The 12,516-nt window shown below is 44.5% G+C and overlaps 2 protein-coding genes across 3 annotated transcripts in view; one reads left to right on the top strand and one right to left on the bottom strand.

Annotated features, from left to right (window-relative positions):
• The window catches only part of Wnt5b (Wnt family member 5B), a 120,283-nt gene that overhangs the window by 64,126 nt on the left and 43,641 nt on the right, over positions 1–12,516 (bottom strand). The gene's annotated exons all lie outside the window — the stretch shown is intronic.
• Fbxl14 (F-box and leucine rich repeat protein 14) lies at positions 4,061–6,785 on the top strand. The gene has a single exon (XM_003463710.5). It carries the CDS (start codon positions 4,063–4,065, stop codon positions 5,263–5,265), a length of 1,203 nt encoding a protein of 400 aa, XP_003463758.1. The 5' UTR covers positions 4,061–4,062; the 3' UTR covers positions 5,266–6,785.

Raw genomic sequence — 12,516 nt, 5'->3', positions numbered from 1 at the left:
CCAGGGCCTTGTACATGCTTGTAAGTGCTCTAGTGCTGAGATACATCCCTAGCCCTTTTTATTTTAGTTTAAGATAGAGGTTTGCCTAATTGCCCAAGCGGGGCTCAAATTTACGATCCTTCTGTTTCAGCCTCCCAGGTTGCTGGGATTGTGTGTGCCACCACATCTAGCCCTCTCTTAATTTAATGTGCACTAAGAGGTATCCCCAGATACTGTCCTGCTTAGAGTTAGGAATAGAGAGAATAGAGAGAATGTTGTTCTATCAAGAAATCATGGTTGAAAGGGAACATTTTATAATTCTCAAAAGTTCTTTGTTATTATCAGTTGCCTAAAATTTTTCAATGTTTTGATATATGCTAATTATATATTAATATTTGATTGTGGCATTAAATTACAAATCTTTTCTGATCATCTGATCTTTCCTGCCAGATCTTCCCTCCCTGAAAAGTGAAGAAAATATTCACCTTTAAGGAGGCCTGAATTTTGGGTTGAACTTCTCAATTTTCCCACACCACACTCAAGAGAAAACCTTGCTTATCTAAAAATCAAGGTTTTTTTAAGCCAGGTGTGGTGGCTGACAGATCTTAGCACTCAGGAGGCTGAGACAAGGGGATTACTGTGAGTTCAAGGCCAGCCTTGAAACCTGTCACTAAAAGACCAAAAAGAAAAAAATAATTATAGCGTTTAAAAACTTTGTGTGTACGTACATGTGTGTGAGAGAGACAGACAGACAGACACTAGGAATAGATTCCAGGGCCTTCACACTTGAACTAAATCCCTGCCCTTTTTTCATTTTTTATTTTGAGACAGGTTCTTGCTAAATAGCTCAGGCAGGCTTCAAACTTGCAATCCTGCCTCAGCCTCCAAAGTGTTATGATTATAGGCATGTGCCTTCATGCCCAGCAAGGCTAACAGGATTTTGCGATACATTCAGAAATAAAACTTCTGGTTGCAACTTGATGAATCATAAACAAAACTCTTTACCTGATTTTAAAAGATAAATACTCACCAAACGATTTTCTACTTCAGTACATATCTTTTGCAGACAATCAGCTTTCCTCTATATACACCCTCCAAATATTTGTGTCACAAATATGGGCGTAAAACAAAACCCCTAAGAAGCCACCGCGTGTGAAAACACTGTTCACCTGTAGCCTGCACTGGAAACAGTATATAAATCCAGGTAGCAGGATAAGTTCTGAGGCAAATGACCTGTTTTTGGAGGTTCCTGAGGACTATCCAGTGAAAGCACTAAAGTGCAAAAAGAGGAAACTGCGACCCAGAAAGAACAGTCATTTCCCAATGCCAAAATAAATCCCAAGTGACTCAGCACAGGCCTCGTTCAATGCCACACTTCTCTTCCTCCACTGTTACATCCTGGGATACTTCTTGATGCTCTATTTTGCTACTTGCTGATTGTGAAAATAATCATATGGCTGAAGCTTCTCATAATTTACATGTGAATGCCTTAAGTAAAGGGTTGTATATCAATAAAACTCACCCTGAGAAAAAGTTCTGTTGGAGTAGGACCAGGTGGCCAACTTCTAGAGAAAGTTGTTTTCAGGGACCTCTGAATGACTTTTCAGAGAACAATGGGCCTTTCTAAAGAAGGAAAATCACAAAGCCCCTTCCTTGTATGTCAAGGCAGGGCCTAAAATACCCTCCCCCCATGTAAGGTAAGGTACACTAAGAAGCTTTGGATAGAGACCTTCACATCAGCACAGACCCATGTACATCCACACAACATCCAATAAGGGATTTTCATGTAGTGTTTAAGGTAAAAATTTAAACAGAAGTGATTGAGAAGAACAAAAGCCTAGATACATCCCTAGAGAACTGCATAAACCCAGGTATCCCCCAAACTGTGACCCTAACTGCCTCTGTACATGTGAAATCATCTAGTAACTAACAGTATAATCTATTATTTCAAAAGCTTATAAAAATCTATGAACTTCTCAACCATATGTAAAGTAGGTGAGTTAACAAGCTTGTAGAATTTTTGCATTTTCTGGTTTAGGAAGTAGGAGTGGTTGCGGCTACAAATGTGTACTATGCCCATTAACAAATCTATACGTCCTCTGTCTAGTATTGGTCATTTGAGTAAAAGGGAAGTGGCCAAAGGTTAACAAAATCATATATAGAATGTAGAACCCATTCAAAATCTTGTTCAGGTTTCCCCAAAATCAATGGTAACATATTTCTTTCCTGACAGAGAAATCAGATTGTTTCTGTATGTTATAAATTATTTGAAAGTACACAGGGTTCTTTTATCTGATCCAAAAATTCTTGGTTTGAAGATAACTGAAATGAAATTATGAAATCCTATCTTCTCTGTGGGCATTAAAGACCCCAAGGCTACATTCTAAAAGGCAGCACTGCCCTGCTTCCGTAGAAGGCAATTCATAAACTATCAGACATCCGCTGTCGTATTTTCAACCAGATCAAATACTTGTTTTTTTGTTTTTGTTTTAAAGTACACTTAGGTCAGCACTTACAAATACACCTACTACAAATACAATTTGGATCATGCAATTTGTAGTTTAAGATGTTGATGAGAAAGAAGACCAGATTCAGGGAAAAGTGTTCTTGTTTAATGGCAAAACCGACTGAGGGCATCGGGTAGCAGCAAAATGCGGAAGTGGAGGTAAGTTTTGACGCATAAAGTCTAAGGAAACACAACAGTGTCTGGAAACTACCAGGAGATGCTATAAGGAAGCAGTAATGGATAATTATAGAATATTCCAGAATAAGGACCTCAGAATGTCAGCGTTGAACTCAGCTGAATAAAACAGTTTCTCTTTCTCTCCCCCATATAAAGCACAAGGTTAGAGAAAAAGAAACAAAAAAAGTCTTTATTATAGAGTAAGGTTGTACTAACACAGGCATAGTAGGGAGGCATCAGGGATGGTACACACAGGGAAGAGAGTTGGGGTGATGTTTACTGCTGGGAGGAGGGTCTTGCAAGGAAAGTAAAGGGAGAAGGGTGTAAAATGAGGGTAAAGAATTGGAGGATAATTGTGGGAAGAGGCTGTGCAGACGTCAGCAGCAAAGCAGGGAAGAACAGCGTCGGGGCGTGGCCCAGAAGAGGGAAAGACTCCATAACGGGCTACGGATTCAGAAAAGCAGCGTGGGGGAGCGCATGGCTGACAGCTGCTTTCCCACGGCGCCGACAGGGTTAATCCTCAGGGTCGCCCGGACTAGGAAGAACTCGGTTTCCAGGGCAACGGCTCGACAGTTCCGGCAGCGCAGGCCCGTACCATTGCGCGAGCGCGTGCGGGGGGAGCCAGGAGGGAGGAGGGCCGTGCAGAGGTTCAGTAGGGCCGCGGCGTCCGGGCCGGACTCTACCAAGCGCGCGGCTCGCCTGCTCGCCCAGGGGTCCGTGCCGAGCCGCGTTCCGGCCGCTGGCCGTGCGGCGTCCTCAGCAGTGGGCCAGCAGTCCCCAACCGCTGCGGACGGCGCGGGAGAAGGAACGCGCGCCCCGAGGCCCGGATTGGCCTCCTGGTCCCCCCGCCTGGGCGGCGGAGTGCGGGCGGCCCGGGGCTGGGAGGTTTGAAAAGCGGGCGAGAGACAAAGGCAGCAGGAAGCCTCCTCGGCGCCTGGCCCCGGGCCTCTCGCCGGCCCGCGCAGCAGCGGCGGCATCCGGAGGCGGAGGATGCGGCAGGGGGCGTGGGAGCGGCGGCGGCCGAGCGGGCCGTGAGAGTAGAGCCAGCGGCCGGGATTCGGGACGAGCAAGCAGCGCCCTCCCCGCCCGGGATGTGAGGAACGAGCGAGCCCGAGGCGGGGGAGGGCAGGGACGGGACGCGAGCAGCAGGAAGGCCGGCAGGAAGGAAGGACGCGCGGCCCAGGAGGAGGAGCGGCGGCGGCCGGGCCGGAAGGCGGGAGGGGCCCTGCGCTGGGCCCTAAGCGGCGGCGGCGGCGGCGGCGGCGGCGGCAGCAGCAGCAGCAGCAGCAGCAGCAGCAGCAGCAGCGACCCGGGCGCTCTGCGTTCGTCGTCTCCGCGGGGCCGAAGCGGCGGGGCCCACACCTCCTCCCCCCCAGCGCCGCGTAGGGGGGAGGAGGAAGATGGAGACCCACATCTCGTGCCTGTTTCCCGAGCTGCTGGCCATGATCTTCGGCTACCTGGACGTACGGGACAAGGGGCGCGCGGCGCAGGTGTGCACGGCCTGGCGGGATGCAGCCTACCACAAATCGGTGTGGCGGGGGGTGGAGGCCAAGCTGCACCTGCGCCGGGCCAACCCGTCGCTGTTCCCCAGCCTGCAGGCCCGGGGCATCCGCCGCGTACAGATCCTGAGCCTCCGCCGCAGCCTTAGCTACGTGATCCAGGGCATGGCCAACATTGAGAGCCTCAACCTCAGCGGCTGCTACAACCTTACCGACAACGGGTTAGGCCATGCGTTTGTGCAGGAGATTGGCTCCTTGCGCGCCCTCAACCTGAGCCTCTGCAAGCAGATCACCGACAGCAGTCTGGGGCGTATAGCGCAGTACCTCAAGGGTCTGGAAGTGCTGGAGCTGGGGGGCTGCAGCAACATTACCAACACTGGCCTCTTGCTCATCGCGTGGGGGCTGCAGCGCCTCAAGAGCCTTAACCTCCGCAGCTGCCGCCACCTTTCGGACGTGGGCATCGGGCACCTGGCCGGCATGACACGCAGCGCGGCAGAGGGCTGCCTGGGCCTGGAGCAGCTCACGCTACAGGACTGCCAGAAGCTCACAGATCTTTCCCTAAAGCACATATCCCGGGGTCTGACGGGCCTACGGCTCCTCAACCTCAGCTTTTGTGGGGGCATCTCGGACGCAGGCCTCCTGCACCTGTCGCACATGGGCAGCCTGCGAAGCCTTAACCTGCGCTCCTGCGACAACATCAGTGACACAGGTATCATGCATCTGGCCATGGGCAGCCTGCGCCTCTCGGGGCTAGATGTGTCATTCTGTGACAAGGTGGGGGACCAGAGTCTGGCTTACATAGCCCAGGGGCTGGATGGCCTCAAGTCCCTCTCCCTCTGCTCCTGCCACATTAGTGATGATGGCATCAACCGCATGGTGCGGCAGATGCACGGGCTGCGCACACTCAACATTGGACAGTGTGTGCGCATCACAGACAAGGGCCTGGAGCTGATTGCTGAGCACCTAAGCCAGCTGACTGGCATAGACCTGTACGGCTGTACACGCATCACCAAGCGCGGCCTGGAGCGCATCACGCAGCTGCCCTGCCTCAAGGTACTCAACCTGGGACTCTGGCAAATGACAGACAGTGAGAAGGTCAGGTGAGGACGGCAGCACCTTGTCCCACCTGTTCATCCCCTCTTCACCACCACCACCACCGTCCCCATACACTCATACATAGATCATGTATTGGCTGAGATGGGGCAGTGACAGGAAGCCCAGGCTCCTTTTCTCCTCCACGGCGTCCCTCCCTACTACCAGCCCCTCCCTCTGCCTCTGGGGCACTTCTGTCCTGCTCTGCTCTCCCCTTCCCTGCTGGTGGAAAGATGGATTCTGCTGCTCACCCACCCATTCCTCTGCAGGGGGATGGGGACTGATTCAGCCACCGACCCTGTGCCCACTGCCTCCCTCGAATTTGGAATTGGGGTGGGGGTGATTGGTCCTTTCAACCCTGAGGAGCTGAGGGAAATGGCTGCCTTCACTTAAGATTTCATTTGGATACTGTGATCTGGTTTTTATTTCAAAATTATAAAAAAACACACCCAACCACAACCGCCTCTTCACCCTTCTTCCACTTGGTAACTAACCCCGTCTCTGCACACTTCTCTTTTTACAGTACTCTGCTAGTCATGCTCATTTCATTTTTATCTACTTTTTTTTTAAGAAATTGGAATTCATGGTCCTTTTTTTTCTGCTGAATATATTCTATATATTCTATATATAAATTATATATATTATATATAGACATATATATGTGTCTGGCTACCTCGTTTTAGTTTACTTTTTCTCTAAAGCCCTGGAATTCTACAAGAGAGATATTTTAAGACTGAAACATTTTTGTGCCTAGACTGGAAAGATGCCCATTGGGTTTGTGCACCGTTTTTTTATTTTTGTTTTTTGGCTTCTTCCCAACCTCCATCCACCCAGTGTGTCCCACTTCCACATTCTGGTTACAGTTTTTTTTCTCCTTATCCATTGGGATTAGGGGACCCAACCATGTGTTTGAGTCTTGGCTTAATTTATAGCACAAATACAGAGAAATGAAAGTTGTACTGCTTTTTTTTGTTAAAGATGCAGATTGTGTCTTGAAGATTATTATTATATATGCAAATTATGCCCTATCCTCACCTTCTTCCAAGTTTCCCCACAGAAAGGTCACAGAGTGAGGCTTCCTATTGGAAGCACAGAGCAGAGTTGGCCTGCAGAGAGAGACCTTGGGGCTGTAATGTGAAAAGGAAGAGACTGAATCATGTCTTACCTGTATTCTGTTAATAAAATGGGAGTTTGTGGGTTTTAAAAATTTGTTTCTAAATGGAGGAATAGATGACTTTATTTTGGTGGGGGTTGGGACTTGTGGCTTTAAAAAAAATCGCTTTTGAGTAGGATGTATATTTTTGTTGGATTTTGTTTGTTTGTTTATTTTTTTAGAATCCTCCAGCTACATGTGAGACCATGGAGTTAAACCCAGAGACCTTTATCAATTAATTGTACTGTTTGTGAATTTGTATAAATAATAACAAAGATCCTCTTAAAACGTTTATATTCTTACAGTAAAAGGTTAAACTGATATTTATATAATAAAAGAGGAAATATGAAGTATGTTTTTGAAAAAAAAAGCACAAAAACCTTGTATCTGTGAATTATTTTTAAGGCATTCTGTGTTTGGGTACTTGCCAAAGTGGGAGCGCTGTCTGTACACGCTACAGTAAAGGAAATTATAAGGTAGAGTTCGGTGCATCCTATGTGGTGTAAGCTCATAGTTAAATATTTCTTCTGTGTAAGGTTTACTACTGACACCCTAATGTTCTGTTTCTAGAAATGTGACTCGACTGGAGATTTATATAATTTTTGGTTTTAAATTGTCAACATGGAAATTTAAAGAAACTGAACAAAATGAAACTTTTAAAAAAAAACCAGACTTGAAAGAGTCACAATTTCCCCCGAGTGGCCAGTTTTTCTTTGGGTAGAAATGAGATCTAAGGGTAATACTGAGAAAAATGGGTCATGAGATATAGAAATGGGTGAGAGGCTGTGGGAAGAAGGTGAAGGGTGGAAGGAGCCGAAGTCACTGTTCAGAAAAGTTAAAAGCGCGCTGTCCTTGCTGGCTGGCTCACGCAGTCATGCATACTGATCTCACAGTGTGAGGGTCCCAGTGGAAATGAGGCGGTTCTACCCTTCTGTTTAAAATTCCCCTCCAGTGCTGGCTGTGTTGAAGTACTTTCCTGGGGGTGGGGAGGTTGGCCAGTTGTACATTTACATTTTAAGCACTTCCAATGGGGCTGGCCACTCTATCCAGTCTGTTGAGAGTTTTTAGACTGAATTTAGGGAAGATAAAACTAATTCTAGCAAAGAATTCCCTTTGGTAGACAATTAATAATCTGACACCGTATGCTTGTGAAAATCTCAGAGTACTAACACTCTAACGTGGAGCAATTCATATTCTTGGTTTCACATAGTTTTGTCTTCATTGTTTTTGAGGTCACTTTTTTTCCTTTTAGCCAAAAAATACTGATTTCCACAGCGATGATAAAGTAATATAAAACTCATCTGGATCAATCTCTCTTTCCGGGAAAAGGATTAGAATGCAGGTTCTCTTGGGGTAAGATTGTTTTGTAAAATTTCCAAGTTTTCAGTTTGAGCATATCACAAAAGCTGCATTGTCCCTTTTTGGAGAGCCACCACAATTGGGTCTAATTGAGCCCGACACTAGATCCATCTTCCTTTTCTTTGGGGAAGGTGTGGATCTCTCTTCCATCTTAGGTTGCAGTGCTTATTGCCTAAAGGGGGAAAAGAAATGTGTGAACCCTAGTAAGAAGTAGGGGCTTGGAATTAGGGTCAGCTTTCTAATTTATCATTTGATATAACTCAGAAAGATTACATATTCTATAGGTTCCTCGTATTTTTCTTCCAAGAAACTGCATGGCTATAAAGATTGAACCCATAAAATTGTGAGTACCTCCTAGATCACACTGCTCACATTCTCCATTGTAATACACAGTAATGAATTATAGTATACCTGTAATCTGAACCTTTTGTTTCCATGTTTCCATGAAAGGCTAAATATGAATTTGACTAAAGATTGGTAAATCAATGTATGCAAATTAAGATTATGGGTCTAGTTAGTGTCCTTGACCTGAACTAAGCATATGTAAATTTATCTGGAGCATCTCTGGAAAAGATGAATAAACCACTTGCTATGGGCAGGAGAGGTCAATTGCTTATCTTAACCTTTTTAGATGCAAAGAAGGTAGTATGTTGAGAACATATGAATGTGAGTTTTGTGTATTTGTGATTTTTAATCCTGTTGAAATAGGTCTCCCTGTTCTCCAGATAAAGCATAATACCTGCCTTAAGTTACCCAAGCAGTAAGGGAAGGAGCTAGGATCCAAATCAAGTTCACTTCTGAAGTCCAGCTCTTTTGATCAGAACCCTGAGGTGACCCTCGAAGTGACTGGGAGCTGGGTCACCACAATGTGGATAGGCTTGTACCAGGCTGACAGTTTGCAAAGAAGATGGAGGTGGATTCAGGAGGCAGGGAGGGTTGATCCCCACCAGAGCTACAGTACAAGAATAGGAAAAATGCCTTTAGGAAATAGAAGCCCTAAAGAAAGTTGCTATACGTTTTGTGAGGTTAAAAGGCATTTCAAGGCAGTTTTTGGAAAACATAAAAACATGGTTCAAGTGTTTGCTAACTCCTAAGCAGTGATGAAAAATATAAATTGCATGTGAACCTAGCTAGCAGTAATAACCCTTAAGAACACGGCCTTAAGAAAACCTCATGGGCCTTTTTCTAAAGGCCCTCATGGGCCAGTTCTGAAGGGGTTCGTGGTGGGCCCCCAGCTAAGAGTGCTGGATGCTGTTGCATAATTTGCTGCCAGCTGAGTTCCTCAGTTCTAACTGGTGGGCAAGGAGGGCAAAGCCCAGCTGATTTATTATTCCACATTTGGCCACAGGGACTAGGACGCTTGCCTCACACTAAACGTGAGTCCCAACATGACTTTAGATACAGAAGAAATCTTACAGTGATCTCTTTTTCATTATTCAAATCAGTAACAAACATCTGAAAAAAATTTTCTTTTATCGGTGTTTCTTTTTAAAGGTCAGAACTTTCATAAGGACGCAGAGGATGTAAATGTAGCAGGGCCTACCTGTATCTGCCTGGTGCCCTCCTCCAAGAGTTACCTTTCACTTTTGACTTGGAGAATTTGAACTCAAGGGGAAAGGGTTGTGGCCTCCGGGGAACAGTATGTTTCCAAAGAATAAGAGCCTCTTGATTAAAAGATCAGATTTGTAAAACAAAACCAATACCTCACGCAGCTTTTGACAACTCTTCCCAGTGCAGTGAAAGAAAGTGCCTGGCCTCTGATCTCTGCTGTGTGCTGCTGGGGAGAGGGAGGGACTGCAGGAAGTCACCTAGTGCTCCCTTCTTTCTGTTCTTTCTCTTGCCTGCATCAACATCACCCCTTTCAAAAGTTCATTCCATCCCTTGAGTAGGGGCAAGACCTAAACTGTGCCTTTATGAACCCTGAAGAGCCAAAAGGGTGAAGCTTTTGATGAAACAACATGAATCATGAGGAAAGCATGTATTAGAAATTAGAAAGCTAGGGGCTGGGGATTTAGCTCAGTGGCGTAAGCACCTGCCTTGCAAGAAGGCGGTTGTGAGTTCAATCCCCGGTACTGATAAAAATGAAAAAGACAAAAAAAAAAAAAAGAAAGAAAGAAATTAGAAAGCTGCATTCAAACCTAAATTCATGTTTGGGCCACATTGTTACCGCATTTTTTTTTTCTTTTTCTTTTTTATTGGTACCGAGGATTGAACTCACGACTGCCTGCTTGCAAGGCAGGAGCTTACGCCGCTGAGCTAAATCCCCAGCCCGTTACCACATTCTTGTCAACGTACTTGTTCCAATATGAAGTAGCAAGTTAAATTCTAAAGAAGTTAATGTAAAGTTTCATATTTAGGCCAGCACCAATAATTCATGGTCATAATTGGTCAAAGGTAAGCATACTGCTGGGATAAGAGCATATATATATATATATATATATATATATATATATATATATATATATTTGTACCAGGGATGCAGCTCACAACCTTGCGCTTGCCAGGCAGGCACTTAACACCACTGAACTAAATCCCCAGCCCAAGAGCATATATTCTAAGGCTTGGATAGAAAGGTGTCTCTAAATAATTGGTACATATATTTATTCATTTTTTTCCCAAAAATATTTTTAAATGTCCACAAAGGATCATTTTCAGTCTTTTCCTTTTTTTCCAGGGATCGCTCTGATTTTGCCTGTTAAAAGTTGCCTTACTAACCCAGAACTTTTGGTAGTATGTAAAGTCAAGTCTTCCCGTTTAGGTATAAGAGCAAGTAATCTTGCCATCTTCAAACTGTGCAGCCCCGGAGTTGGGGCATGTTCACCACCCCTCCCCAGGAAAACAACAGAAGTATGAGTCCTCTGCCTGCTCTTTGTAAATCCAGAGAAGTGCACATATTTTCTTTAAAAGACTTACGTTCTTATCTCATTACTCTTCTACTTTGTTTAAGGAAAAATGCCACATATCCTTTAAACAACTTACAAGGCAGGGAGGGGAGAGGCTCAATGGTAAAGCATATCCTTATTAGTACACTCTTGGCTCTGGGTTTGATCTCCACCACCAAAATCAAACATTACAAGGTTCTTGTATTTGTCTTAGTGGCAAGTAGTGAGTCTCAACACAGAGTAAAACTGAGAATGCAACAGCAGAATCAACAACAGAAAAGCCGGTGAGGCAGTGTTAGCAAGGGGCATGTGGTTCACAAGTGTGCTCAATTTCTCTCTCTTAAAGTTTTGTTGTCCCAAATTTGACAGAGATGATCAATTTAATTTACAAATGGAGAAAGGAGCTCATAGGAGTCAAAAAGATTTTGTGAAGATGACACGAAAATGTGACCTGAGATCCAAAAGAGCACTAGACTTTAAAAGCACACAGCTGACATGCAGGTCACTCTTTGGGACCTCTTTCAAAGGCCTTGCACTGGAGTATATATTGGGGATAGAAAAAGAAAACAAAAAACTACAAAATGCTAAAGATTATTATAATGATTTCATATGCATTGCAGTATGCAAATCAGGTAAGTTTTGCAAGTATTTCGTATTTCCAGAAGCTGAGAGGCCAGGTTGGTAAGCAGTCTGTAAAGTATTCAATGTAACTCATAGTGTCAACCTCTTGCCTGTTGTCCACAGAGGACCTGAGCTGGTTTCCAAAAAATACAAAGAGCAATGTGGGGTGCACATGCAGAACTCAAAAAAGCCGCAAAGCTAGTAATTTACACATGGTTAACACAACAACCATCAAACTTGACCCTTTTATAAAACAGAATTGAGTTCTGTTTTATATATAAATAACTCGTCATTTTTTTCTTCATTCAAGGCTAGATTTCATAGATGTTTTAGTTACAAATCCTTCTAGGCCAAAAAAGTAGAAGGGCCTTATTTGTTACTCCCAGGCACCCTTCTTTTTTTATTACTCCTCTGCTGATGTAACCTACACAGTAGTGTGTCAGCGCTCAGGACTGACACCAGGGACCCAGAATACTGGCATCGGACTGGGGAAACAGTTAAGACCAGGTTAATTTTTCATAAGTAGGGTGGAGTTTAGTGTTGGCTTGGGAAGCATCATATTTTTTTCATCTAAAAAGGATGAACAAATATTTCCTACAAATATTCATAATAATTTTTCTCCTCAGGAAATCTTTATCCCAAAATGACATTATTTATGTATATATCTGTTTTCATTTGCAAGTCTAGGGCAAGACTCTTTAAAAAGCAGTCTCTAAATAAACAGGAGTCCAAAAAATTAGTCCTGATGTTCCTTAGATCCTTTAGAAAAACTGGACAGATGGCTTAAGTAAGGGGGATCTTGCAACAGTTAAGCCCCTCAAACTCTTAATGTTCTTAGATGAAGGCAACCAATGGGTGCCTTCCTTTGCTACTTTTAATACCATTTTTTAAATTTTAATTTTATTACTGAAAAACCCATTGCTGCTACAAAAGAAAAAGAAAAGATGGCCATTAGGTGTGTCTTAGACTAACAGAATAAAAGTAAGATATGACAATTCCTAGCTCCCTTGTTCATTTCAAATGCACAAAATGTAGCCAGTCTTTCAAGAATCGATAAAGATGGGGTTAAGTTCTGTGGACTCTTGAGTTTTGTCAGGTTCATAGCTGGCTGCTAGCGGAAGCAGGGAAGGTCAGCATGTCAAGTGTCCAGAGCCCGGAGCAGATCGCTCTCTGTTCTCTCTGACTTCCACACACTTGAAACAGATGTCCTGCCATTGTGCTAGGAGTCAGACAGCGACAGAACCATGT

Source organism: Cavia porcellus, unplaced genomic scaffold (genome assembly GCF_034190915.1).
Source record: "Cavia porcellus strain 051 isolate PalLab524CR breed Dunkin Hartley unplaced genomic scaffold, mCavPor4.1 scaffold_19, whole genome shotgun sequence".
In the NCBI taxonomy this organism is placed as follows: Eukaryota; Metazoa; Chordata; class Mammalia; order Rodentia; family Caviidae; genus Cavia; species Cavia porcellus.
This window is presented reverse-complemented; position numbering and strand designations above follow the sequence as displayed.

What these genes read in the sequence shown, in the direction of transcription:
- Fbxl14 (XM_003463710.5), top strand. Translation starts at nt 4,063, where the DNA reads ATGGAGACCCACATCTCGTGCCTGTTTCCCGAGCTGCTGGCCATGATC.